At 44.8% G+C, this 26909-nt stretch overlaps 1 protein-coding gene across 2 annotated transcripts in view; it reads left to right on the plus strand.

Annotated features, from left to right (window-relative positions):
• ARMH3 (armadillo like helical domain containing 3) overlaps positions 1-26909 on the plus strand; it is a 128879-nt gene that overhangs the window by 80943 nt on the left and 21027 nt on the right. For both annotated transcript variants that reach the window (XM_055790299.1, XM_013300510.3), the window contains one exon: positions 12779-12857. In XM_055790299.1, coding sequence (XP_055646274.1) covers positions 12779-12857 — 79 coding nt within the window. The remainder of the gene's footprint in view (positions 1-12778; positions 12858-26909) is intronic.

Raw genomic sequence — 26909 nt, forward strand, 5'->3', positions numbered from 1 at the left:
GCTATGGGGGGTGGTTTCTGTGAGGAGGTGCAAGAAGCTTCCCCTGTGTCTGATGGAGCCAACACCAGCCGGCTCCAACAATGACCCACCGCTGGCCAGGGCTGAGCCTATCAACGATGGTGGTAGCGTCTTCTGGGATAACATATTGAAGGCAAAAATATTGCTCTGCAGCTGGAGAGGAGTGAGAATATATGTGACAGCAACAGCTCTGCAGCCCCCCCAGGTCGGTGCAGGAGGAGGCCAGAGGGGCTCCAGGTGCTGGAGCAGGGGTTCCCCAGCAGCCCGTGGTGGAGCCCACAGTGAGGCAGGCTGTGCCCTCAGCCCGTGGAGGTCCGTGGTGGAGCAGATCCCCCCCTGAAGCCTGGGGAGGTTGATGGGGGAGCAGATCTGTCGTCGTCCCCCTGGAGGTCCATGGTGGAGCAGATCCCCACCTGCAGCCCATGGAGGACACCACACCAGAGCAGGTAGATGCCCACAGGGGCTGTGACCTGGTGGCAGCCCACAGTGAGCAGCTCCTGGGGGGCCAGGCTGGAGCTGGCTGGGCCTGAAGGACAGCACCCTATGGGGGGGACCCACGCTGGAGCAGTGGGTGAAGAACCACAGCCTGCGGGAAACACTCACGCTGGAGCAGTTCGTGGATGACTGTCTCCTGTGGGAGAGACCCACGCTGGAGCAGGAGCAGAGTGTGAGGACCCTCCCCCTGCAGAGGAAGGAGCAGCAGGGACAGCTGTGATGGGCTGACCCAACCCATTCCCTGTCCCCCCGTGCTACTCCAGGGAGGCGGTAGGGAACTTGGGAGTAAAGTTAAGCCCAGGAAGAAGGGAGAAGTGTGGGGGGGAAGGTGTTTTTAAGATTTGGTTTTATTTTTCCTCGTCCTACTCTGATTTGAATGGTAATAAATTAAACTAATTTTCCCAAGTCAAATCTGTTTTGCCTGTGAAATAATTGCTGAGTGATCTCCAGGTCCTTACCTCCACCCGTGAGCCTTTCATTATATTTCCCATCCCCTGTCCAGCTGAGGAGGGCAGTGATGGAGCGGCTTTGGTGGACACCTGTATCCAGCCAGGGTCAACCCACCACAACTGTTAAAGCAGCAATTAATCCCTTTGATACTGAATGGGTTTGTAATCATGTGACCTGTTATTTAATAGAGTTCTCTGTTAACTTCCATTGTTTAATTCCTTTAGGAGTCTTGCAGCAGGCGAGGAAATTTTGCTATGCAAGCTAACTTACACAGCACTGGAGAGCTGGTGGCGAAGAATGCTTTTTAAATATAGTCAGGAAAATGATGACTTAAGTGCATTGTGGGTGAAGGGAAAACAGGGTTTGGTAGGTGAACAGTAAACAGCCTGATTGCTTTATGTTGCACTAACAGGTTTTCTGTTTCAAGTTTGACTAGTATTTTTGGAGCAAGATTTTTATAGTGTTTTACCTGGCAATAAATGCTGTATCAGTTAGGCTAGAGCAGTGTTTGATCTGTGTTAAATTGTCAGAAACTTTGAAGTGTGCACCTATCGATATTAAGTAACTATGCATATGCTCAGAATGAATACTAGCCAAGGTAACAGAAGCAATGCAAGGTTTTTTTCTCTTTAAATGTGGGGGAATCTGCAGTATCACTCACAGAAATGTGCAATAATTATTGGCAGTTTAAAGCTTTGCAATAGTGACCTGTATATATGCTGAATGCCTTTTTTTTGTAAGGTATGCTCGTTCCTCCATATGTCACAAAATGCTTAAATTGAGCAGCTTTCCCTTCATAACGTATGGCAGCACTGTTACCTCAAATGTGTCTAGTGCTGAGATCATACTGCTAATGCTGGTTCACAAGCAACACCAGGAAAAAAGATCCTGGCCCCTTGCATGCAGGCAGAAGACTGGTGTAGTGGCTCAGAAATAGGACTCAGCCTGCAGCAGCAGTAGAGCAGGAAAGCAGCATTGCCTTCGGTCTTTGAATGGAAGAGCTAAAAAAGGAAGAATCAAATATCTTAATACAAGTAGTCATTGCTGCATTTTTGCCGATACAAGTGCAATGATAAAATGACAATTCCAGATTTCAACAGCTTTTAAATCCTTGGATTGTTTCGGTGTTCGCTTGAGCAATTCTGAATCAAACAGAGCTTACAGAAATTAATTCAATCAAGTGTGGTGACTTCCTCTTTGGTATTAGTTACTTTGCAAATAGCTACAACGCATTTGACTCTTTACATCGTTTGCTTGTTTTTTCCAGGATTTTCATTTGATTATAGGTAACATTTTTTTAATGTGACCCCAGCTGTAGTTGCTGAATCTGGGAAGTTGTGCGGTCTTCCCCATCTGCTGAGTGTCTAACAACCTTGTCAGTGACAACTGAATCCATGGATGCTTTGTGTTTAAAGAGAAGGGCTGTGATAAAACACTGTCTGGGTTGCACAACTCGCAGGTTAGCCCAAGATCTGGAAGGTTTAATTGGAGGTGCGGGTTTAAGAATTGTGCAGCTTAAGCTTTGCAAAGAAACTAGCTTGAACTGTCCAAAGTTACTGCCCTGTTAGAACCAATGGACCTGTCCCGTGTGTAGTTGTGTATTAGCTATTGCAAGGAAAAAGCAGAGGCAAACCTTTAGTGCTTTTCAAAAAGTCCAGGCCTCTTTTATTCATTGCAGATCCTCTGCCACCTGTTTCATATCACGTAACTGATTTTGCCTTGTGTTTTTGTGAGAGCCTTGGAAAATACTTTAAAACTTTTAAAGCATAAAAGGTATATCAATAACAGCACTGTAAGAGTTGGGCTTTTTCTTTAAGTTGATAAGAAAACATCAGCAATTAACTTCAAAATGTTTGGTGCTCCACTGTTTTAGATTGGAGAACCGTACTTCACTTTTGAAATAGAAAATGCACTTCACTGGCCTTGCTTTCAGTCACACCCATACAAAGAACAGAGCAGAAAAAATAAATGTTGGTATAAATTACAAAACCAAAGCTTTGTCAGAGAGGTGAGCACAGCTATGTATGTCAGGTATGATAATGGGTGAGAGGGGAGTGTGGGTGTTTCAGAAAAAAATAATTTTCTACTCCTCTGTGTGAGATGGGACAGTTTGTCCCCAAACATTTGTCCTTCAACAGCCAATTCACCTGAATGGGTTTTGTCCACATCTGCCTGAAATCTGGTGCAGGATAGGATGTGCAAAATAAAAGTAAAAGCAAACACACACAAAAAACCCAACCCAACGTTGCTGAAGTGCTTCTGAAAAACTCTTGGTGTAGGCAGGCAATTAAAAAATTTGCCACTTATCACAGCCCAAACGATGAGTTAATGTCCAGTTCTCCTTTAGTCCCCACTGTTGTCCGATAACTGTGAGTCCATGCACACAGGCTCGTTAAAGTGTGGCATTTTACTCTGCAGTCACAATGGATTTAATACTTGCCTGTTGTCACTAAGTCGGTTGTTAACTTGTTCAGCTCCAATAAATCACTTGCTTTTGGTCATCACCCGTTAGATAATGGGAGCAGAGCATGAGATCTGCAGACAGGGGGATGGAGGGAGTTTGGCTTTCAGGGAGGCAGGTCTGGTTAGGGGAATTAAATAAGAAAGAAGATGAGTGCACATTAAATACTTACAGCAAAGGAGTTATATATCTATGGTGAGGTGAAGCTCTCCACTGGTCTGGAAACCAGGCACACTATCTCAGGAAAACAGAATCTTAATCAACTACAGATCCTCCAGCCTTTCAGACGTGAAACAAATACCATAACAAGAGTACCATTCATTCCACTGTAATGCTGTTTGGCTCCACAGCTTTCCTTGGCATTGAAAACCAACTTCACCTTGTCCCAAGTGATGTGTGGTGACACCTTATTGAGGACGTGGTATTCACTTGGGGTGTGGGGATGGTGTCATCAGAGTCCGTACTTTAGTCTTGGTTCTGGATTTTGGAAGGCAAGGCATTGCTTTAGTTGCTTCCATCAGGCATTTATCAACAAATATGATTCTCATTTGCACCTGTCTGATAAGAAAATATTGTGAGGTTTGCAGTAACTTCTATTTTCAGAGGATTGGACTGTAAATAGTGGGTTTTGGTCGCCATGGTAGCTGGTAGTGTCTGAAAGGTTAAAATTGTAAACACTTTCAAATCTTCGTGGCTCTGCAGGTACAGCCATATCTGACACTTGGTGTAATTAAGTTAATTAAATATCATTGTGGCGCTCAGCTTCATTTCCTTTGTGAAGTAGATTGGACCGTAGTTGGTTCTTGCTTAGGCAATGTTCCTTCTCCCCTCTCTCTTAATGTCATTCGATATCCAGCTATTTCACGACTAGATTGTATTGTTCTAACCCTTTACTCGCTCAATCCAGACTAATGCTTCAGTGCCTGCCTTTCCCTCTGGGCCTTTTGTCACAGGCACAGGTTTTACTGTGAGTCGGTAGAATAAGGTGTTATGTGACCTAAAGAGAGAAGTCGCTGTCTTGTTGCCACTGTCTGCAAACAGGGTGTTCGGGGCCACATGCGATACCTGCTGGCTCATGCCTGATGAAATGGGGTAATGAGAGTTGTTTCTGCACACTGTAGATAATATGGGGCTGATGGCAAGTGTTCACTACGTTAATTAGACTAGCAGCCATACTTACTGCCTTTTTCAGAGAGCTTTAAAAGGTCCCAGTGGGATGCTTCATAAACTTTTTAAATTTCACTGTCTGCTTGGTATGTTTGGAAGCTGATGTGTGTAGTCAATACGGCATTCTGCACTAAATGCAACATACAAGAAGCTGGACTGTCTGCTTCCTTAAACATCCTGTGATAAAATACTAATTAAGATACTAATGAGCATAAAAGTAATTTAAAATATTTAAGGTTTTGATCCTGTTTGAGGTTTTGCAATGTCTTGTGTCTCAGGAGGCCTGGATGGCAGTCTAACGTGAATTATGAAGTAATGGGTAGATGCTGACCCACTTACAGTGCTTGCAGAGAATAATATTTGCCAGAAGTTCTTTTCTGAGGGTGACTCTGCAAACCTGTCTGATAAGCCATTGTCAAATGGTTATGTACACACACACACCCTTGTTTTGTTTTTTTCCTTACCTTCTGGATACATTGTTGTTTGTTTTGGAGAGCAGGTTGCCTTGTACTTGAGGGAGTTAAAAGTGGTCGTAGCTGAAGGGCTGTGCTTGCTGTTGAGGCAGTGTTTTTATGATATGTTTCATTGTTCTAAAACACCTGGCTACTAGGGAGTATTGTGCTGTTTGCATCAAAGAGCGCTTAGATACTGAAAGACCACAGCCTGTTTGATCTGTGGACTGTTTCTGCTTGTTTGGTACATCTTGAAGAACTTAGTCTGGACAAATGAATATATATGGGGTAAGAGGACTGGGTAACACATGCTGCAGAAAGGGTTGTTTAGACTCTGAAAAAGATATTTCCATATTAATATTGTTTGTTACGGCTCTGTGCAGATATTGAGGCAAGGACCATGGCCTTAGAGCAGTAGGCACCTTCTAAAAGCCCATTTTAAGAAACCTGCTAAGGAGAGCTGCTCATTTTAGAAGCTGATTGACATTTCAAAATTGGTAACACAACTGTGGAAGCATAGCCATTGTGCCCAAAATCCCATGTACTGGCATGTCACGGTCAGCTCTCACATCCTGAATGTCTTAGGCTGAGTTGCAGGTTCCTAGCACCCAGCAGCCCAAGCCCAGAGGGCAGACTCTGCATCTGTGACGTTTCCGTATTCTGTCAAACAGCACCAGTTCTGTTTGTAGGTAGAGGTGAGCAGGTATTGGATAACTGCTGCTCTCTGGAATTGAGGTGTAATGGAGGGTTGTTTTTTTTAATGCTTTCACTTTGGTAAAAGTAAACTCTCACTAGTAGCCAGGTGTTTTACAGCAATGAAATGTGCCATAAAATATGTCATTTGATCTCTCATAAATTACGTGAATGAGATGAGAAATGTATTACTTACCAAGTCTAAGATTTGTTTTAGAACAGTCAATAACAGATTAGCATAAGACTGGAAACACAGATCAGGTTGGTGCCCGGTGCTTCATTCCCAGTGCCTAGGCGATACTTTTTGCTTTGTCATTCATATCACTTCAACTAGCAGTGCCATCGGTTATGTATACTTAAAGAATTTTGATACCTACTTATTGTGAAAAGGGAACAGAAATGCATCTAGACTAGTTTCCAGTGATCACTGGCTGTGTGAAAATATGTGAGTGGATAAATTTCCATAGTTGTAGTGTCCAGTGAGGTTGTGCGACTGTCCCAAAAGAGTTAATTGCTCACCCACTAGGACTGACTTAGTCAAGAAGTCATTTAAGTGTGAGCATGGAGGTATTTGGTTTGCTTGGCTTAAATCATAGAATGGTTTGGGTTGGAAGGGACCCTAAAGATCATTTGTTTCCAACCCCGCTGCCATGGATAGGGACACCTTCCACTAGACAAGGTGGACATGATGTATAAAGATAAAATCAGCATATCTTGCAAGCCGTGATGGTATCAGGTTAGTATCCAGCAAACAAGTGGAAAGAGGCACTGTGGAGCTGCATGGCGGATCAGAAAGCACATCCTCTGCTGCTGCCCTTGCAGAGTGAGCCTTGGTAAAACTATGCCAAAAATTGAGGGATGCTCAGTTGGGGTGTGTGCACTCTTTTGTCTTTCCTTATTAAATAAATAGACCGTGTATCTCCCCCTGCCATGGAGCCTGTCATCGCAATCAATAGGTTTCAGTATGGCAGAACTGAACAGGTGTAGCACGCTTGTATCTTCTGTGAAATTGCAGCAGTGCTGACTCGGATATTTTCTGTGAGCTGTAAAGCAAGCGCTTTTGACTAAAATATCCTTTTGTCTTGGATTCTTCCCTGCAGTTTATTATTGTGTCTGGAAGATGCCTCCCACTGTGAGTTGTGGACTTTCAGCTTAATGTCAGTACTCATTAAACTGTAGGAGCAGAAAAAATTTAACAGACTGGAGCTAAACCACGGTAGAAGGAAGAATTTAGTGCACCATTCCAGGGGGTTTGCTTGCTTTTAATTGATGCACACAGCTTAGGTATGGCAGGTATGTGTACTTTATAGCAGTGCCTCATGGACATGTGTTATTAATCTAAACCCTCTCACCTCCTGCCAGGTGGGGCTGTACATGTGGAGTAACTCAATCTAATTGTTGCAGGCACTGAACAGATGGGGTTTTATTGTCTTGAGTGCTGGAAGTGCGTAAGAGAGCAATGCCAGCAGGATCCTTGCCCCAAACAGCAGCTTGCTGAGACACAGCTTGCTGCAGGAAGGCTGGCTTGTGGCTGGGAGTTTGCACAGGTCTCCAGCAGCCACGATCGTGATGGCATGAATGAGGGAAGGGGATAGGTGGTTTGTGTTCATTTTGGTCTCTGTGTTATGTGTAATTTACTTGCTGCCTTGTGCTTGAGCAGTTTCCAACATACCACATAGTAAAACATTCTGAGGTTTTTTCACCTTGTTGGTTTAAAACACTTTGTGGAGGTGATTGTTCTTAATCCCATTTTATAAAGGGAGAGGGAACTAGCGTGGCAAATCAGAGAAACTGGTAATTTATTGATTCCTGTTCCTGAACAATAACCACTGTACCTCAGGTCTCTTGTCTTATCACACTCCACTTCATAAAGCTGCTTTACTACAGCTACATCCTTTCCTGCTTCTGCCTGTTCCTAGCCTTTGTGGCACTATAAACTTAGTGCGTGCTGAGTATTTATCCATCTAAGATACTGTCAGTTTTTATTGCCAAGGGAAAGTGAACCGGCTGCCTTTGCCGTGCATTCAGCTTTACTCAATGAAGACAGAGGTGTGCCCACTGCTGCCCAGTGCACCGCACAGGCATGAGCATTCAGCTGAGAAGATGAAGTGTGTATAAAGTCACCCTTTGTTTCCTGTGAAGGACTACCAGCGAAATGTTGCTGCTTATCTGCTCCACTGTAACAGGATGTAGGAGGAAGCGAGCTTGTGGTGCTGCTTTTATTGTACAAGAAATGTTTGTGTATCCACAAGAACGTTTTTATGCCAGGCACTGCATACCAGACCAGTAAAGTAGGCGCAAAGACCAGGTTCATGCAGTGAATGATGGCTCAGCATTCCCATCTTTGTAATAAGCTTTGCAACCTTTTTGTTCTTCCTTTAGCCCTCTTTCAGCACCTCCAGAGTGCTTAATTTCACTACTCGGGACAAGAGGACAGTGTTGTCTTATGGGACTCTGGAAATGTAGCTGCTGTCAAGCAAGAGTTGGTATTAGACAGCTCATCTGCAATAACTTGATGGGGAGATTTTGGAGGTCAGAGAAAACATGCTGAAGAAGTGCTGCCAGCCTGAGCATAGTGATTTTGCTTTCCCTGCACACTGGACTCAGACCAGCTTGTTGTGAAGTTAAGGCTGGCAGGGTGGTGTTCCTTGCCATGGTGGGTGCACATGGGCTGGAAGATGCTAGGAATTACGAGATCAGTAGCTTAGTGTTGCTGATGCGTTTCACTTCTCACATGTGATGTTACAACTAGTAGCAAATTAAATTGAGGAATCTATTCAATCTTTTCCTTCTATGCATGCCATATTGGTTTTCATAGGAACCCTTTCCTGTCAGCAGACTCTGAATCTGCGGAACTTTTACTCTGAGCTTCTCTGAAGGACGGCACTGGTTGTTTCTGTTATTCAAGGAGTACCTCTAGGTAGTTTTTAAAGATTTTTATAGAAACAATTTTTTAAATGCTACTTCCTGGCTGGAGAGCTACTACAGCTGCTGCAGAAGCAAGCCCTGTTGCAGTGAAGACAGCAAGGGGGGAATGCAACTCACCTGAAGGTATACCTTCTCTCACCATAGCTCAAGGTGAGAGCTGCAGTGGAGTTGTCCCCATTTTAGGGAAAAAACCAAACAACTAATAGGGCCCACATGGAGATACCCCTGCTTCTCACCCTTCAGCCTGTGTGTTTTGGGGAGAGGAAGGGGCTAGTAGCAGTCAGTTCAGGACTGGCCAATTATTGCAGCCTCAACAACAGCCAAAGTAGAAACTTTCCACCAGTCAAGAGTTTTCCAGTTAACAGGGAACAGACTACGCTAGGGTCAGTTGCTGTTACTCCGATCATCTTTGTTCTGCAGTCTTTTCACCTCTGTTTTTCTTGATCCTGTCTGCCCTTTAGTCTCCTTTTTCCCAGTTCTGTACTTCTTCCTTCAGTATTCTTTCTGTCCTTGGTTTATTGCTAACCGAAATCTTTTGTGACACTCGGTAAGTAACAGCACTGTTGGGTTTTCTATTGCCACCGCTGTTCTCTGAGCTTTCCCTGTTCCCTTGCATTTGAGATCATTAGCTCTCTGGGATAAAGGCTTTCCACTGCTCTGTATTTGTACAATACCTTTTACAGCAGGGACCTGTTTTTATTGTCTAATAACATGATTAATACAGCTAGTACAAATAAATGATTCATTGGCACTTAGGTTCCTAAATGAGGGTGGAAACTTTGTATTTTTCCTGCAATCATTCTCTTCTTCCCAAAGGAATAAACAAATGCAACAAATATGCAATAAATGCATAAATACATAAATGCAAGTGTCCTAGGTTGTTCATCCCGAGGAAAATACAGGTTTGTTCGTATGTGTCTCTACATGGCTTCTGGGATCATGGTGTCTGGGTAGCTTGCTCTGTGAAGAGGAGCATGAAGAGGTCCTGGGAGATGTGTGTTTTTCTGAGAGCACTGGTATGCTAGTCTGTAAATAACTGTCACTGGGAGATTAAGGAATAAAGAATGTGGAGATCAATTGTGGCCTGCCTTTGAGTATTGACCATTAACCTCAAGACAACCTGCTGGGAGCCAGTTTTTAATTTCTGAACCACTGTTTCACTTTCTGCCTGTTCAGCATCCTTCCCGTGTTCAGTGACAGTCTCCTCTTGCCAGCTGACTGCTGAACTGTGGATCTGTCAGAGGCGGCAGCATTTCTGAAGTGGTATCTCTCCATACATCTCTTAGTCTGTAGAGAATTGTGTCCCGAAAGCACTCTGAAACTTGTATGACAAATGATAGCCAGCCCCACTGAGGGACTTTGTGGTGTAGAAATAGGTAAGTGTACACACTATCAGCTAGTTGGGAGCTGTAGTGTTCTTTCAGTTGACTCTTTACCATTTCCTTGCTTTACAAACGCACTAAAGATGCAAGTGCTTCATAAATACCAAACACAAGGTTTTTATTTATATTTTTTTTCTTTTTTTCTTTCATGATTGATATGAAGCTCTCGGAAGAGCACAGCATATCACACATCTTTTCCAAGTGATTTAACCACTCCCTTCCCTCTCCCCAAAGGTACTGGCTGATATCCCAATAATCAAGGCAATCACAGTGTAAAAATAAAACATTGCAAGGACTCAGATGTTACATTCTGGTGTGTGAACTAATGATGGCAAAGCCGCTGTTCTATCGTCCATAAGGGGGAGACTGTGCTTAAAAGCTCGGGTCCCTTCTTGTCTCTAAGATCAAATGCCTGTGGAGTGACAGCTTTGCAAAGTCAAATTCCAGCTGTTACTCAGTAGCCCAGGAGGCCAGTTGCCTCAAAGTATGCCCTAGGGACAAGATGGATTTTGAGAGATGGAAGAGAAGTAGAGGCATATCAGAGCAGCTGATGCAGAAAGGTGCTGCTTCTGCATCGCAGCTTGGGCTGGGTAGCGATGGAATTTCTCTTAGCAGATCTGTGAGGAGGAGCTGTACCATGTGCAGAGCCTGGCCTTGGTGTAGCTTATGCTGGGCAGTAAGGAGCTGGCTACACAGAGCCAGGGTTCAATCCAAGCTCTTTATGCTTCTCTGCCCCAGGCTGGCTGCAGGTTCAGGAAAACAGCTCTGTAGAGAGTCGGGTTGGGAAGGAATTATTTGTAGTGAAAGAGCTCAGTTAAATTGAACAGGTGAACGTCGTCTTCTGGTTGCTGAGGAGTTGTCTCCATTTGCCTTTAGGGAAATGAGGAAGGAGACTTGAATTTTTTCTCTTCCTTAATGTCTGTTGATTCTTGCTGCAGCAGCAGCTGGTTGCTGGTTCTGCTTTCCCTGGGTGAATCCCAGCTGTGATTGCAGGTGCCGCTCCACTAGCTCAGATCCGAGCAGGGACTTGTAAGCAGGCAGCCCATGTTCAAGTGCTTCACAGCAGTGGATACAAATGAATGCTAAATCTGTTCCCTGGTAAATGTTGGAACCATGTGAGTGCACTGAACCCCTCTGAGCTGCCAAACCTTCTGTCAAGCCAGAAGTGAAGTTGTAAGTCTGTGTTCCCTTTTCTTTCAGTAGCTTGTAGTATGTCCTGTAGGAGTGTAAATATAACTCCAGCCAGGCATGAAACATGCAACTTGAAAGCCACCGTGTTTGAGAAGCTGTGTAATGGAGAGTGTGATTGTGACTTACAGGAGCTGCTTCTCTGGTTGGATTAAAATGGGAAGAGTCTGGTGTGTTGGTGAGGTGTGTGGCTGGGGATGTTGCAGTGAATCTGCAAGTTCTCTTTGGTGGTGGTGGTTGTTTTGGTTTTTTTCACTCTTCTCCTACTCCCTACACCTTGCACACTGTTTTTCTTTATCTATGTATTTAAAGAAGTAAGGATGCTTCCAGGTGGGTTTTCTTTCTACTAGTTCTGATTGGTACTACTGAATAGCGTTTATTCCTGGACCCCAGCACAGCTCTTAGCTGTGATGAGATCTGGAGAAAACAGCTGAAAGCCCTTCTGCAGGAGGAGGTGTGGGGAGGAGGGAACCCATTAGAGTACAACAAAGGGAGCTGGAGTGAATTTTCATGCTGATGAATATGACAGTGAAAGCCCTGACTGCTGCTGCGGTGTAATTTGGCTGAGCAAGTGCTCTCCAGGCACCATCAGCACGCATCTGTGCTGAGCACTGACATGGGCTGTTCCCGTGATGAGCGTTTACCTCAGCAGTGGGTCTCGTGAGTAATAGCCCAACTAGACCAGTTGCAAACCCTAGCTCAGGGAGACTTTACTGTCTTGCTATTTGTCTTTTCAGCTGCACCTGACAAGCAGAGGAGAGCCAGAGGAAATACTCCAGCTGCAGTTGGAGTTTCCCCCCCCCATTTACTGTTTTACTTTCAATTTTAGATTTCTCACCCCTGCTCTAGATTCACCTAGAAGGGAAGGGAGGTATGTTGGTGCAGGCAGTGAGAGAAATGAGGCAGAGAAGCAGGAGTTATCAGCATTACTGCTGCTGTGTTTGGGACACTGGCATTAAGTTACCTCTAGGGATCTAAATTGGGACTGAGGTCTAAAGTCATTATGGGAAGAAGCTAAAGCAGTGGCTGCAGTGATGGACAACTACAACATTTTAAACATAGCAGAGATCCAAAGCAATAAAACGTCAGCTTCAACACATCAGGCAGCAAAGTTCCATAGAGCAAACTGTTGGGTGATACTGATTTTGGAAGGGATAAAGAGATGCAGTTCCTGAGCAGGATGGGGCAGCAATGGCCAGGTGTGCTGTGTCTGCTGGAACGCTGAGCAATTTGCAGCCTGTTCCCAGCAAGGCAGCGATTCCCTCTGCCAGAGCGGTGGGCACAGCCCTGTACCTGCTGGGACGAGCGCACCCATGCTTAGGGCAGTGCCTGTGCCTGCAGTTTCCAGTGAGCCTGTGAGTGAATCTGCATTGGCCTCTCAGCAGGGAGCATGCCTTCGGCAGAGCAGGCAATAGAGTGGTGAGGGAGAAACTATTTCTTTCCACCTGCAGGTTCCACCTGTGCTGAGTCAGGCTGGTGGTGAATTTCTGCTGCATTCCTAAGCTGTTCCTGAGACCTCTGAAAATTTCCCTCCTTTGTTTCAGAGCCATCATCAATCACTTCAACCCGAAGATAGAGTCTTACGCTGCAGTGAATCACATATCACAGCTCTCTGAGGATCAGGTAAGCCAGGCGTGCAATGACCTCTTTCATATTGACCTCTGGAATATAGGTGTTTAGGAGTATGTTGTGCTCACTGATGATGTGGCAGCAGTGTGTGGGGTGAAAGCAGAACTCTTGTTCAGATGTGTTCAGATGTGCGTGAGAGGAAGCCTTGGCTTAGCCAATTTTACCATTGCGTACAGGCATCTTGGTCCAGCAAATGCTGAAAGATGGTTACAAACAATGAAAATAGGCAGCATTTTCAGCACGTGTGGTTGGGGACTGTTGAGGGTGCTGGTGTTTAGAATGGGGCAGGAAGTTTTTGGCAGAGAATTGTTGGGGCTAGCTTGATTTTCTGTGATAGTGGGGGATGAGAACTGAGGCAACAGCTGGTAGAAATTTTCTAGTGTAATTGACTTCAATTGTGTTAGATTTTGAAAAGATAAGGTTTTTAATGAAGAGGGTGATAGGGTTGGGTTTCCCTTCCTTAATTTAGCCTGATATGCTCTCTTCATGTCCTGCTTGTATTGCATAAATGTGTAAATGGCTTTTTGAAAATAGGCTACTGTGTGTGGTCTCAGGAACGGAGGAGATGGCCTGTTTCCCAAAATAAAATATTGGGATTATATGTTTATCATTCTTGGAGAGGTAAATGACTCTGCAGGAGCCTGTGGTGGACAAAATATGGAACTGCTGTGTGAACTGGGGGCATCATCCCAGACACAGCTGTGTCAACATCTTTGGACCTTCCAGAGAAAATACTTTGTATGCAGTCTAGACCAGACCTCATTTGAGTCACCTTAGATCACTCCTTCTACTCGATGGGATCCCTCACTCGTGCCTATTAAAAGGTCCTGAGCGTCTCTTGCTCTGCAACTCATTTCTCTTTCTGTCCATATCTTTACTTATTGCTTGTTGATACCCTTCCATACTTCCTACTAACCTTTTCATTTATTACCCTACTTGATCTGTAATATGTAACACCCCAAAGTCTCGGGTTGAATGCTGTACTGGTGCAGTGGGGGGAAAAAATGTGGACCTTACTGCTTTTCATTCTCTTCTTGATATAACTGGATAGAAGATGACTGGTTTTAATTTACTGATTATTTTTTTTTCTGCATTGTTCTGCCTCAGAGAGTCACTGTACCTACAGCTGTGCTTGGTGGTGGTTCCTGTTAGCAGTCCTCATTCATTGAGGATGCACTGATTGCCATCAACCCAGGCCCCTAAAAAAGAAAAGCCTTTGATAGCCCAATTTAAAACTGGAGGCTTGGATAGAGGGGAATGTTGTGTAGTCTTTGGGTTAGTCTGAGGAAAGAAATGAGCTTTTCACAGTCAGGTCTGTGTAGTATTCATCCCCCAGCAGTTCAGGGAGGTCAGGTTAAATCCTTTCTTCCGTGTGTGTTATTCTTTAAATAAAATCTCTAGGAGCAAGCAGATAATGAAATCAGTGCTGATGCATGGAGCATTTTGAGAAAGATGATTAGGAAGTTGAAAGACAGTTAGATGTCTCTTTTCTTGTCTCCCTTCGTGCTTTCTCTCAACATAAGGAGAACATCAAACAAAGCAAAGCAATAATAGGCCCTGGTGAACTGCAAAGAAATGACAGAGATGTCACTGTGGTGAGGGACTGTATGGTCTCTTTGAGGGCGTTTAGTCAGAGCTCTGCAATTTACTGCACAAGGAGGAGAGGGATGGAGACTTCTTGCCTCCACTTTCAATTATGCCAGTGAGCTCAGGTCTGTGTGTTGCACTGTGATTTCCCCTCTGTCAGAAGCCGTCCCATGTGGTAAGTACGTGAGAGGTAATGGTGGATGCCAGAGATCAAGACCAGGGTCTGGCTTTTGTGGGGTAACAGAATTTGTTGTTTTCATTCTGTGTTAGCTGTTCAGCATGGGGCGGGGTGGGGGGGAGTCAATCTTGCTTTTTGTCTGCTGCAGTGTCTCTTTGTTGTGGTTTTTTTTTTTCTTTGAGCTGTACCTTTTGTTTTTACATGCGTGTTCACTTAATTCCCCTTCTCTCCATAAACATTTTCTACACAAAATACACCCTTCTTTATAGCCCTGGTTTTTGAAGTGTACCATATTGAAATATTTCATGCTTGCATTTAACTTGTGTATCCACAGGCAGATACTACATTTGAGGGTGGTCATTCTCTGAGTTGTTTGAGTAGTTTCAGGAGACTGGTATTTCTTTATTGAGAGCATTTGTTTTTACAATTTTGAGAATCGAACTTTTCTTTTAATCAAGATTTCCTTCCCAGATACTAGCCTTTGGCCAGATTCTCATATGGCTGCTCATACTTCTGTGGTATCTGAGCATCTCCTATTAATCAGGCGGGCACGGCTTTGACATAGCTCTATCTGAGGGGAGATTTCCAGCTGCTGCGAGTTGCTTCCAATTCACTTGAACCTAATCAGCCTGCAGACTCTTACTTGAGCCTGTGTCAAACTTACTGTGCTGCCCCCTGACTATTCTGGCACCCTGTTCGTGTGTTAGATGATTTTTTTATTATTTTATTTTTGTATTTTTAATATCCTTAAAAGTAGCTGAGTAATCAGCTGAAAGAGATTTCGCTCTATCTTTTTCTTTTTCTAATCCTATTGAAAGCTTTATTACCTTGTTAATCACTAACGTCCATTTATTACCATTCTCAGTCTGTCATCTCATTGCTTTCTCCTTTTTTATTTATAAGCATTAATGTCAACGTTATTATATGCTGAGGGGATTTGTAGGCCCTTGAAACTGATGGCCATGGGATTGTTTTAAGGGTAGACTGTTAAGACCACTGCACATCTTCAGCCCTAAAGATCTCCAGAAACTGCAGGGAATATCCAGACCTGTGCTGTAGGCAGGCTTATTTGCAAGACTTCATGGTACTGCTTTGCTGACAGTTGTGGGGTTTATCCAGTGTTTAGGTCAGAAATAGTGGGAAGCGACCTTTTTCTTTCCATATTCTTTTGAGTGAAGAGTGGGAGATTCCAAGGGGCAAGCAGATGCCAGGGATTTGATGATGAGTCATCTTAGTCTATAAACATCATGTGATCCTGGCCAGTGCCATTCTGCAGAGGGTCTATTTGCCAAAGCAAATGCATAATCCTTCCTAGTCGTCAGCTATTTTGACCTTGCTGTAGCTCCTCGCCATGAAACAGGAAGTGTCTTAGCCAGTTACTGGCGTCTTCCCTCACTTGCTAATTCGTTAAACCTGACTTCAGTGTTAATTTGTGTTTTTGTGGTATTCTGCCTCTCAACATGTTTGGCACCTGCCTGCATGTCCTTTAAGGAACTGAAAGATGCTACACAGTCGAAAAGATAGGGCTGGCCATTAACTGCCAGTGTAGTTTTAGCTCTTCCATGCAAGTGATTATTCCCACGTCTTCAAAGATGGTTTGGTCCCTTCACAAGTCAAAGGGCAAAATAGCCGCCTGTGAAATGAATTCATAGGCTTATCTGTACTTTCCAGATGACTGGACTGCCTTGTAGCTAATACATTGGAGGCAGTAGACTTTCTCTGTGCCATATCTGATCGGAGAAGCTTCCGGCATGTTTTCTAGTGGAAGCAGTTGCAGAGAACAGGGTCAAGGCAGTGAGTAAACAGAACACAAGTTGGTCCAGAAGGGCAAACGCAGACAGAACAGAAAGACTGAGAACACAGGGCATGAACGATCTGGATGGGGTCTCACATCTGCCTTTTCTGGATGTGAAAGAGCAGCTGCTAGTAAGAAGGCAAACTCTCTGCCTGATGGTGATATAACACAATTATTGTAGAGAGGCTGTAGTGAGAGGAACCCAGTACTTTTGCTGAAGTCTCCTCTGAACAGGAAATTCTTGTGGTGCCTTGCATGCCAAGCAAGTCTTGTGCCAGTGAAGGTCGCATTTTCTCTTTGGCACTTGTTCTCTCTCTGATTTCTGCCCTAAGGGTCTTAAAATTGAGATGGCAGACATAGGACTGATGATGCTTGCTACTCAGGAACATTCATGTGCTTTTTCTAATAGAAGCCCCTCTTTCTTCCCAGGTGTAGTAGGGATGCTAGGTAGCTCTGGTTTGGAGGTGAAGTTCAGTGTGAAAGACTGTTGCGAACACCTGTACTGTGTGTACTAGTCTGGCAACTGCAGGTGAAAAGTGCTGGGAGCCAGAACAGATTGTGATAGAAAAACAGGACAACAGTATCGCTTTTGAAATTGAGACAAATGAGTGTAATACTTGGGTTGTTCCACACTGTTATACCTTTATAACTCAGGTAGCTGCAATCCAGTTTGTTCAGGCAATCTCACAAAGCCATTTCCCTTTTCTTGAGGTCATACCTCAGATGCTGAATGCTGCTCCCTGACCTGCCAGCCCCATGCCCTTTTGTTACCTTGTGGGGCTTTGAGGGAACTAACCTGAAGTGCAGCTCACGAAGGCTCCACCAGTGACTTGCACAGAAAGTCAGAAAAGGGTGCAGTTGGCTTTAGATGCCCTAAAGTATTCTAATTCTGAACGATTGATGTCACTGTTTATTCAACTTGTTCTGGTTTCCACAGCAAAACTACTGGCAGCTACCAAATGCTTTGTTGGTTTTTAGCGCTGCTGGCAGTGGCGTTGAAAGCCTGTTGGCATGTGTATGGTATTTTTAAAATGCTGAATACCGTCAGTGCTAGGTACTACTACAAAAAATTCCCCCTAATCTCTTATGTGACTATAACATGTTGTGAGGGCTCCAGAAATACTTCAAAATGGCTTTGGCATAATGCTTCTTCACTTCTGAAATGAAATGCAGTGAGCTTTGGGGTAGGAAGTATCAAGCTTGCTAGTGCCATATTGCTCGCAGTAGGAGGAATGTGAAACTCCAGCTGAGGGGTCACCAAGGCAAAGCCCTAATTTAAAGTCATCACATCTTTGCAAATGAGGCAGGGATGCTGGATTTCATGGTCTCATTACTGACACCTACTCATGATTAATGGCTTGAAAACAGATTTTATTGTTTAAATAGAAAGAGCTGAGCTGCACTAGGTGAAATTGGAATCCCAGGTTTAAAAGGATCTACATAAAAAGTCTTTTATATAGATCCTTTTGGGATCTGGAGTTGGCTAATTGCTGGTTTGCCTAGCTGGTGGGGGTGGGGCAAGTTAGAGATCTATCCTTTTTACTTCTTTTGGTTTTGGTTTATTTTGTTTAGCAGAGAAATATCCCTGCAATTTACTAGTGCCTCAGACTGCTTTACGCAGTGTGCCAGACTGAACGGGTCTGAAGAGGCTTCAAGGACTTGATCAGCTTTGCTACAAGGAGATTTGACTCTGGAGGTGAGCTTTGGAGCAGTGACTTTGTGCTGTGTAGTGCCTTTTATTAACACGCAGAATACAATAAACTGTGTGTCATTGGAGGAGGGGGAACAACGTACGGTAAGTGTTAGAGGGACAGAAGAAGGGTTTTGTTTTTAAAAACATCTGCTGCTGGAGAGATGTAACCCTGTTCCAAATCCAGTCCCAGGAACCCCAACAAGAAATGGGAGAAATCCTTCAATTCCCTCTCAGGTTTGACACAAAGGTGCCCAGACGTCCTGCCTGTTGCCACTAGTGGCAGTCACCTGCTCTGTGCCTCTTGGAGGCAGCAGCCAGTGTGACCCTGCATCACCTTGGCTGCTCCCGGAGCAGAGGACTCTTTCTACCCTTTGGTGCATTGCAAGTGCTAAGGCATGCCTGGCTGCTGCCACTTCTGTAAGCTGTCCTCTTGGGCAGATTTGGGACTGCCTCAAAGTACAAACTGGTTACAAAATAAGGCCATTAAACTTCAAAGCAAGGCTTGCCTTCCATTCTCACAGCTGTTTTCATAGCCTTGCCTGGCTGTCAGTAGTGCTACAGGACTGATAAGGGCCTGAAGACTGCTGTAGTGCAGGTGACCGCTGAATGCTGGGGACTTGGTTTAGAACTGCCTTCTGGAGCTGTTACTCTCTGCAGGCTGCTACTGGGTAAAGTCTCCTGGAGCTAGAAAAGTTTCTGTGCTGGGGCTACAGAAGCAACACCTGGGGATGTGAGTTATGAGCCAAGCCTGATTCCCTACGGGGAGTGTGCTGAGCAAGAGCCGTACATTTGCTGTGGAGACAAGCTGATGTTGATCTAGTTCCAGTGTTTGTCCTTGCCCCTGGTGAGTGTGTTTCAAAAAACACTTCGGATGCTTTGCAGATTTGTTATATATATGGTGCTTAACTAAACCTGGAAAAGGGGCTGTGGGTAGCTAGAGGAAGGGGCTGTGCACCAGCGTCTGACCTCCTTCCTAGCTGTTGCTGTGCTGCCTTGAGCAAACCTTGAGCCCTGTGTCCTCCTGAGTGAGAGGGCAGCTGGTGTGGAGCCCTTGGGAAGCCAGGCAGCATTTGAAGTGCTGTGTGATCTGCTGGGCAAGGCTGCTGTGGAAGTGCAAAGCAGTGTTACAGGTTCCTGTCATTGTTAAGCGCCTGTATAGGGCAGGGAAAGCTCCGCAGAGGATTGCAACAGAATGATCAAAACAGTCTGCATTTATAAAGATTAAATTACAACTTTGCACATCTATGATTAAAGGAGGAGCTGTCAATGGCTGGCTTGTGTGAACGCACAATTCAATTTGCATTTTGTAAAACTTCAGATTGGGAAGGTTTTTTAATCCCCTGTGAAACAGGAACAATAGAGGCCGGCTGTTGCCAGGTGCATAATGCGTATAGACACCATGCAAACTTCTTTCGTTATCTTCTGTAAAGCTGGATTTATAGCAGTATACCTTGTTGCTCTGGTCCTGAGCTCCACCTTAAGCTTCCTTACACTCGGTCATCGCTCTGCTTGGGAGTCCTAAAAGTAGACAGACTATAGCCTGCTGTGCCAGTTACAGACAGCAATGTGGCTGTGCGAAATCGTTCCTGGAGTCAAACTCTTCTCACACAAAAGGGGACAGGCTTTGCACCGACTGCCAGCCATGCTCATTCTGGGGCTTCTTTAGGATAAAACTCCTGCCTTCAGAGACTGCCACTCTTCCTTCTCTCTTGTAGTATCCTGCTGGAACAGATTGTTTTTCTGCTTTCTTCCTCTGGATCCTCTAGCTGGAGCTGCAGCTGTTTCCCAAAAGTGACAAATTGGGTCATTGCTCTGATTTCAGAGTGGGAAGCAAATTGAGCTTTGCAGTCTCCATGCCTCCCAGAGCAGGAGAGTAAATGCTGCTGAGCCTAAAGGTGCCACACCTGAACAGAGCTCCAGCCAGCTGGAAGAGTTGGGGTTTTGGCTCTCTAACACTTGGCGTTTGGATGTTAAGACAGTAAGTTCAAATTTGTTGTCTGTGGTAGGGAGCTCAAAGGCAAACCTTTTAGTAGAAGAGAAGATGGCATCTCTGATGTGTGTCACTCTTCCTGTCTTCATGGGAGATCAGAGGCAGGCAGTGGGATTGCTCAGGGAGCTGAGGTGTGTCATTCAAAGACAGCAAGTGGTGCAGGGGGGATTGATGTCCAGAGAGATGGAACTGGGGAGGGTGGTTCTGCATCAGCCAAGTCCTAGGAGCTATGAATCAATTCCACTGCCTTAGAGGGCACTTGGATTCCCCCATGGCTCAGTTAAGGCACAAATAAGCTCCAGGGGAGCTACGTATTGCTAGCAGCACATGCTGTTTCAGCAACAGCATCTTCCTCATAGCTGGCATGAATATAGGCCTGTGGAAGGGTAGCAATTCATAGCCCTGTGCTTGCTTTCACCTGAGCACCTGTTCATAGGAGTTCCTCTTTCACTTTTGCCAAACCATGGATATATGTTCTCCATCAATAACTGCTTCACAGCAAGAACTGCTAACAGGGAAAGTACATTCTAGTCTTCCAGACAAGAAGCTGATGAATTGGCCTGGACCGTTTCCTGAAAGTATGTAGGATTTCTGAAATAAGCTGATGTGACCCAGCAACCATCACTTGCATCAATATTAATTGGTGTGTCACAGGTACATCAGTGTTAGTTTAAAATAGGAAGCTTTTTTCTTCCATGAAAACACAGGTCAGTTAGGACGACCTTTGGCAGTAAGAGAATAAGTATGAAAAACCTGCTGCTATATCCTTAACATTTGGAGAGCAGGGTAGTTTCTTGCAGACTGACATCTAATGTTTCCAGTAGCCCTTGCGATGTGCCTTAACCTCCGAGTTGAAAACTTTGCTATTAAGTCTTACTGTGTGGAGAACCCCAGTAATGAAATGTTGCGCTTGAGGCTTATTTGTGCACAAAACCCATCTTGGTTTCCCAAGTGTGTTTTCTTCAGCAGTTGTAATTTGGCAGGCTGCATTTGTTTCTGAGTTGGATGTAAAGACACATACAGAACGCTGTTGAAATCTTATTCTTGGACTTCCTGACTTCTTAGAAGGTGCTGGGTTCGGGTTCTCCTGTGTAGAAGCCATAGAGGTGGAGAAGTTCTTGAGTGCTTCTTTCACTTGTAATTGCATGAGTGAGCTTCTGTCCTACTAATGGACCGATTGCATCTCTGAGACTATGACAGCTGCTTGTAGTGAAATGTGATGACAGAGAAGGGCACGGCATCTTTTTGGCAATGAGATTTAGCATCAGGGAGCTGGCATGACGTGGCTAGCTAACTGTTCTTTGGGTGCTTTGGCTTCAGGAAGGTCTGTACTATCTACTGCAGACCAAACTAAGCTGTCCTGAAGCCCTATGAGCATGTTTAACGTAGTAGAAAGCTGGGATTAATAGTATCATGGTGGTACTGTGAGAATTTATTTCTCTGAGCGTTGCTATCAGCTCCCCTGTGGTTTTGTTAACGTAACATCCTCATAGGTCAGCTCAGGAAGTGAGGGATAGGTGAGGGGACAGGGAGGTGGATTGAATGGCAGAACTTAGAGGGTTGCGATCAGCAGTACGGAGTCCAGCTGGCGGCCTGTAGCCAGCGGTGTTCCCTGAGCATCAGTGCTGGATCTGGTCCTGTCCAACTTATTCATCGATGACCTGGATGAAGGGACTGAGTGTGCCCTCAGCAAGTTTGCTGGTGATACAAAACTGGGAGGAGTGGCTGATACACCAGAAGGCTGCGCTGCTGTTCAGTGAGATCTGGACAGGCTGGAGAGCTGGGTGAAGAGAAACCTCCTGAAGTTCAATGAAGGCAAGTGTAAGGTCCTGCACCTTGGGAGGAACAACCCCATGCACCGTACAGGCTAGGGGTTGACCTGCTGGAAGGCAGCTCTGCAGAGAAGGACCTGGGAGTTCTCGTGGACAGCAAGTTGCCTGTGAGCCAGCAGCATGCCCCGGTGGCCAAAGTGGCCAGTGGGCATGGCTAGAAGGTTGAGAGACATGATAGACATGATCCTCCTCCTCTATTCCGCCCTGGTGAGGCCACATCTGCCGTGCTGTGTCCAGTTCTGGGCTCCCCAGTCCAAGAGAGACAGGGAACTACTGGAGAGGGTCCACTGGAGGGCTGTGAAGATGATGAGGGGAGCAAAGCACTTCCCTTATGAGGGAAGGCTGAAAGAGCTGGGCCTGCGCAGCCTGGGGAAGACCATCAACACATACAAATATCTTGAGGACAACCACCAAGAGGATGGGGCCAAGCTCTTCTCAGTGGTACTCAGTGACAGGACAAGGGGCAACGGGCACAAACTGCAGCACAGGAAGTTCCAGCTGAATATGAGGAAGAACTTCTGTACCTTGAAGGTGACAGAGCACTGGGACAGGCTGCCCAGAGAGGCTGTGGAGTTTCTGTCTCTGGAGATATCCAAAACCCACTGGGATGTGATCCTGCTCTAGCAGAGGGGATTGGGCTAGATGATCTCCAGAGGTCCCTTCCAGCCCCAGCCATTCTGTGATACTTCTTCCGCAACATCTGTGAATCAAACCATTGCTCGTCCTGCAAATAAGACACCAGCCTTCTGACTTAGACATTGCATTGTCCTTTGCAGCCTTCTTCCAGTTCTGTGAAAATTAATGTACCAAACCTGGGACAAATCGATCCATAGGTGAAGATGGAGGTCACGCAGAGCCTACCCTGAGATGTGTCTTACAGCAGTTTTCCTTCCAGGTGTTTAAAGGAAGAGTGTGCTCAGCTGGCTAATGACTGAGTCTCCCTTTCCAGTCCTCTTCTGCACTAGAAATACCTATACTCCTACCCAAACCCAGATACTGGCCTTTACTCGACTGTGTCATATTGGTGGTTTGCTGGAGTGAGGCATCTGTCCAACTTGCATGAAACTTTACCTGTTACTGACCCCTGAGGTTTATCAGTAATTTTATGTAACAGGATGTTAACACAGAGCATGGATCTAGATGGAGTTTCATGTGACAGTATCTGCAAGTGGTTTTTTGTCCCTTTCATTTCCTAAAAAAAGGTAGCTGTGAGCTACAGTAAAGACTTTTTAAGGCTCCAGTTTGTTTGCAAGTACTCTTTTTGCTGAACGTCTTGCAACACTAAGACAGGAGCAATCTTCCAGCTGATGGAACCAGAAATGTGGATTTGTGAGGGAGTCAACGTAGTCATGCTGAAACTTAAGACTTCATGACTGTCTGTTTTGGTTTTTGCATCCAGGCTGCTTTGCTTGGAATTTTCTACCCTGTCATTAATGCTCCTGAAAACCAACAACTTGATGGAAGCATTTCACTGCAGGCTCTTAGTTCTCACCTCAGCTATAAAGATGTGCTTTTCTATTTTAAGTGACGGACCTATTTAATTGCAGTACCACCTACAAGTCACTTTGTAGGCATAGAAAGGAAACTTAGGTCTGTTGCTGGGCTAAACTCCCCTTCTCAGAAGAATAAGAAAGCTGCTGTAATGCCTAATCTCAGCCTTCTTTGCAGATACTTGAGCATGACACACTTTTTGCAGGGGAGAATATTAACATGATCTGAACTTAATTTCTCTCGCTGATGACAGTTTCCCACATCATCCAGTTCTTGCTGAGCTTTCCACCCTCAGTAGTGCCCAGAGGGATAATATTCCAGGACTGCTTGAGTCCTAAAGTACATCTGTCACTATTTAGTATGTTGATACTTTAGAACTAGGACTCAGTGATGCTAGGGCTGGGCAGTTAATGTCATACCAAACATTCTGGCATAAAGAAGTTGGTTGCTGACCGTTCCTGTCCCAGTTGCTCATCAGGAAATCAGTTAAATCAAACCAGAAACCTGTGGTCTTGTCAGCTACTCTATTAGCTTGAGACAGCCTGGTCCCTTATCCTCACCCAGAAACCCTTCACTTTGGTGAGGCGTGTTTGAAGACTGAGGTAACTGTAGTGTTGGGAGACCTGGACTGAAGCTGCCATTTTTTTGTGAAATCCTAACTCAGTGTGACCTCAGCTTACGTAGGTCAGGGAGATCTTTTTCTGTGATGAGTCTGGGAAAGGTCAGGTTAAGGTGCTTGAACTAAAATGGCCAGTTCATTTGACTCTGATCTTTGTTTTAAAAAACAATGATGCAAAAAGCTCAGAAATCAAATCTGGGGAGTGGGAGAGTTTTGATAGCATTCCCCTTTTAAAAACAAGGGAGGAAAAAATCACCTGCCCATACTCTCACAAAACCCCTTACTTTCCGGTGCTTGATGGGGTTGCACTTTAAAGGTGATTCCAGCCTGGACTGTTAACCCTGTCTCCACTTAACCCTGTCTTACATAGTTGTAGCCAGGCGCTCACAGACTGCTGCAGTTTCTTCTGCCCTGCCTCTTATTACCAAGTCAAGAGCAGATGTTGCAGAAATATTTACAAAATATTTAAGATCACACCTCTCCTCTGTCACTTGCCCTTGGAAAAGGCGATCAGATCATTTTAGTGCTAGTTGCTCCTCCCTGGCAGAGGTTTTAATGCCTGCTAGGGTAATGGTGGGTGGCATTTCAGATTGCAGGCTGCTTTTACTCTATATAGCTCCTGCTGCATGCTCCCTTCTCTCTGGGTATTGAAATTGTTGTTCTGGCACAGCATTTGACTTGAGCTTTTCCCTGCCTTTGTTTCTTCCACGGGGGCCTGTGTGCCTTCATGCTGCTGACAGTATACGCATTTGAGAGGATTCCTTCACATGTGCCTCTTCTGGCGTTTTACGATCCTGTCTCTTTCAATGCGTAATAGCAGAATATAAAGTAGGTCACTTTATTTCCTTTCTGCTTTTCTCAGTTCTGCAGCTCTTGTGATCTTTGAATTCTTTCTGAATATTACTCTGACAGTTTTGGAGACTCATGACTGGGAGAGTTCAGCAGGCTCCTAAAGCCTCAGGAGTTGTTGGGATTGGGCCTTAACAGGGCACTAGGGACATCTTTTTTTGTAGCCTTTGTGTGCCTGGGATACCCCGTTAATTAGTGCCCTTGACGTGTTTTAGAGAGATGAAAAGGGAGAACAATGGCACCTTTCCTAATGCACAGCCATTGCTTGCTGCTATGATGCATCCTGTAGCTGCTGCCAGCCCTACCCTCCTGTTCTCTCTGAGCTGATTGGAGCTGGCAGTTCTTGTCTAGAAGCAGTAAACCAAGTGAACAGCTCTACTTATTACTATTTATATAAATGCACCAAACAAAAGCTCTAGGTACAGTCACAAGTCAGTCCTTAAAAAGGCATATGGAAGAAATTTAGCCTTTCCTGAATCAGGCTGGTTCAGGCTGCTGTAGATTTACAACAGATCCCAAAACTTTAAAGTACCTGCATTTTCCAACGTGCAGACTTGCTTTTGGGTTTTATTCACATAGCCCAAGGCAGTAGAAGCATTGGGGTTAAACTATTAACACGGCTTCACTGAAACTCCCCCTTGTGAATGATTTTTAGAACTGTAAGATCCGAATTTGCGGAGTAAGGCAGATGAGATGTGGCCCCCTTCAACTTCTGTTGATTGGTTTCTCAGCAGGTTAAGTGTGGTACCAAATTACTCTGTGTTAAACCAGGGTGAGAATGGACCCCCGAGGTTTATCCCACATTAAAGGTGTGTTACTATGTGGTCAAATGCATGTAAACTCCAGATTTTGTAGAGCTGCTCTGAAACGTGAGACGAGATGGAGTTGGAGATGCAAAGACCTGGTCCAAAGCTTCCACCCAAGCTGCTTTCTAGTAGTGTTGAATTCCCGAGGGGACTGCTCAACTGATATGCCTGGTTAGTTAGGAAAAGTCAAGCAGAACTTCAACTTGTGTGTATTAGTATAAGGCGCAATTTCTTAAGGAATTTGCTAAGCAAGCATGAAATCCTCTTTAAATATAGTAAAAAATTCAGATGTGAGAATAGTATCAAGAGAGCAATGCAGCAGCATTTTGGGAAGAGCAGAGTTTAAGATTCCCATTAAAACAAAAATAGTTGTGCAAATAAAACTACCAGCTGATGCAGGACAAATTAGTGGGTTTAAGATCTAGAGAAAAAGCAGCTGAGTTATTAATCCCTGAACTGAAGCCCTTAAGTCCTTCTAGTGAGTGATTTCTGCTTGTCATCTAATCCCTTTGAATCATGGAAAACATAGACCCCGAGTTGCTCTTTGCTGTGTAGTAAGAGGAAATTTAACCAATGAGCTAAATAAATAAATAGATTAATTGGCAACAATAAGGAGCTGTGTATGCACTGTATCTAATTGGTTTTTTTTATATTGTCTTCCTCTAACTTCTTGGAAGACACAGGTTTGTGCGTTGCACGTGCAAAATTATGCTTAACACACACACACACACCCCCGTCACCAAGGCTTTGAACCTTCAGCTTCAAAGATCACTGTGTGGATCACCTTATATTGCTGTGGACGGTCTCTAATGGGGACATTGCTCAGCCAAGCTGAATTTATGCAGTAGAAATTCAAGCTGAAATTGAACGCACCTCAGAATCACGGAGTAAATCAAATCTCATTTCCTTGCTCACACAGAATGTGGGCTGTGTGGGCTTTCTTCCTCCTCCTCCTTCTCAGTAATTTTTATTCTACCAGGTCAGAGCTACCTTTTCCTTATGAGAAATACTGTGTGAGTGGCTTCCCTGAGCCTTATTCAAAAACCCATCAGAGCTAATAGCTTTGAAAATGTTTGATGTCCAAGAGGCACTTGGGAGCACTAAATCCTCGCACAGGGATTTTTAGGCTGTAGAACAATGGTGTCCTCCACGCACTGCAGAAATGACTGTGGAGATGATATTTCCATTACAGATCCTGTAGGTACT

This window comes from Falco peregrinus, chromosome 1 (assembly GCF_023634155.1).
Source record: "Falco peregrinus isolate bFalPer1 chromosome 1, bFalPer1.pri, whole genome shotgun sequence".
In the NCBI taxonomy this organism is placed as follows: domain Eukaryota; kingdom Metazoa; phylum Chordata; class Aves; order Falconiformes; family Falconidae; genus Falco; species Falco peregrinus.